The sequence below is a fragment of the Antrostomus carolinensis genome, unplaced genomic scaffold, assembly GCF_000700745.2.
Source record: "Antrostomus carolinensis isolate BGI_N321 unplaced genomic scaffold, ASM70074v2 scaffold26043, whole genome shotgun sequence".
Lineage (NCBI taxonomy): Eukaryota > Metazoa > Chordata > Aves > Caprimulgiformes > Caprimulgidae > Antrostomus > Antrostomus carolinensis.
In genome coordinates this window covers 1-1,237 of record NW_010303551.1, presented here as the reverse complement: position 1 = coordinate 1,237, position 1,237 = coordinate 1, and the positions used below count along the sequence as shown (strand labels likewise).

Genomic DNA, 1,237 nt, shown 5'->3' with positions numbered 1-1,237 from the left:
GCCTGCCATGTCCACTAAGGCTTGTTGTGTTCCTTCATACTGACACCAGGCTCCTGAGGGGTCTGGAGACCTTGCTGTGAGTGTGATGGGGACCTCCCCTGCCTGCCTGAAGGAGAAGGCAGCAACATGGCCATGGGAGTGCATCCAGTGGTGTTGCCTCTTCCCTTACCTGGCTGCTGCTTGGTGTTGATCTTAGACCTTGATGTGGTCTAAGATGACTAAACCTAAAGGTTTTCTGAGGTCTCTAGCAGAGAATGCTATTGGCAAGTGGATGTTCTCACTTGCTCCTTGTGGAGACATGAGTTCTGCAGTGCTCAGCTCCTGCAGAGAAGCTTCAGGACATGCCTTGGCTGTGACAGACAGACTGTTGGCCTCTCTGAAAGCAGTTCAGAGTGCTGCAGCAGACAGGACCTGTGGGTTAGCACTCAGACCATCATCCAGAGCAGCTGAGACATAGGACAGTGGAGCGTGTGCCTGCTCCAGCCTGGGCAGTGTAGCTTCAGGAAGGTGCAAGGCAAGAAGCATGGTCAGGGACATCTTCTGCATGTGAATTGCCAGCACTGATGTGATAGTGCTCTGCTAAACAGCTGAGCTGGTAACACCTCCCAACAGACCGTCCCTTTCCCTTGGTCCATACAAATCCTGTCAGCTGCTGTGCTGGGCTTTGGGAAGAGAGTTTGAACCATTACCTACAACTGAAACCTTTTGTAGCATCTGCCACTTATTTTTTTCCTTGTACTAACGAGAAGGAAGTCTGTGAGGGAAGAGCTGCAACCCTAACAAAGAAAAATGCAACTTTCATGGCTTGCAAGTGAGCAGTGCCTGGTCTCTGCTGTGCCTGGTGAGAATGTCCTTCTGCAGAGAGAATGACCTCAGGCTGCCAGAAGCACGAGTGATGCTGTTAAACACGTCCATGTGTTTCCTGTCTCTCAGGAGGGGACTGGTCTGGTTTGAGGCAGCGGTAATAAGAGTTATCCCGGTGTTGAAGGAATCCTGAGTAGATTTCTTACCTCTTGTTGCAGGTCCCAAATAAGTTTCGTTATCCCTTCTACTATGAGATGTGTTGGTACGTGCTGGAGCGCTATGTCTACTGCATCACCAGCCGCTCACATCTGACCAAGGACTTCCAGAAGGAATCTCTCAGTATGGGTAAGCCCCCTCCCTGCCTCGGCTGCCCAGCTCTCATCCCTTCCTCACCCATATATACAGAAGGTCAACTGTATCCTGGGCTGCATCA

General features: G+C 51.1%; 1 protein-coding gene across 1 annotated transcript in view; it reads left to right on the top strand.

The window, feature by feature from the left end:
• The window catches only part of LOC104521989 (lysine-specific demethylase 2A-like), a gene marked incomplete at its 3' end in the record, with an annotated part of 13,285 nt that extends 12,136 nt beyond the window's left edge, over nt 1–1,149 (top strand). The window contains exon 10 of the mRNA XM_010164144.2: nt 1,023–1,149. Coding sequence (XP_010162446.2) covers nt 1,023–1,149 — 127 coding nt within the window. The remainder of the gene's footprint in view (nt 1–1,022) is intronic.
• Between the last annotated feature and the right edge of the window lie 88 nt (nt 1,150–1,237).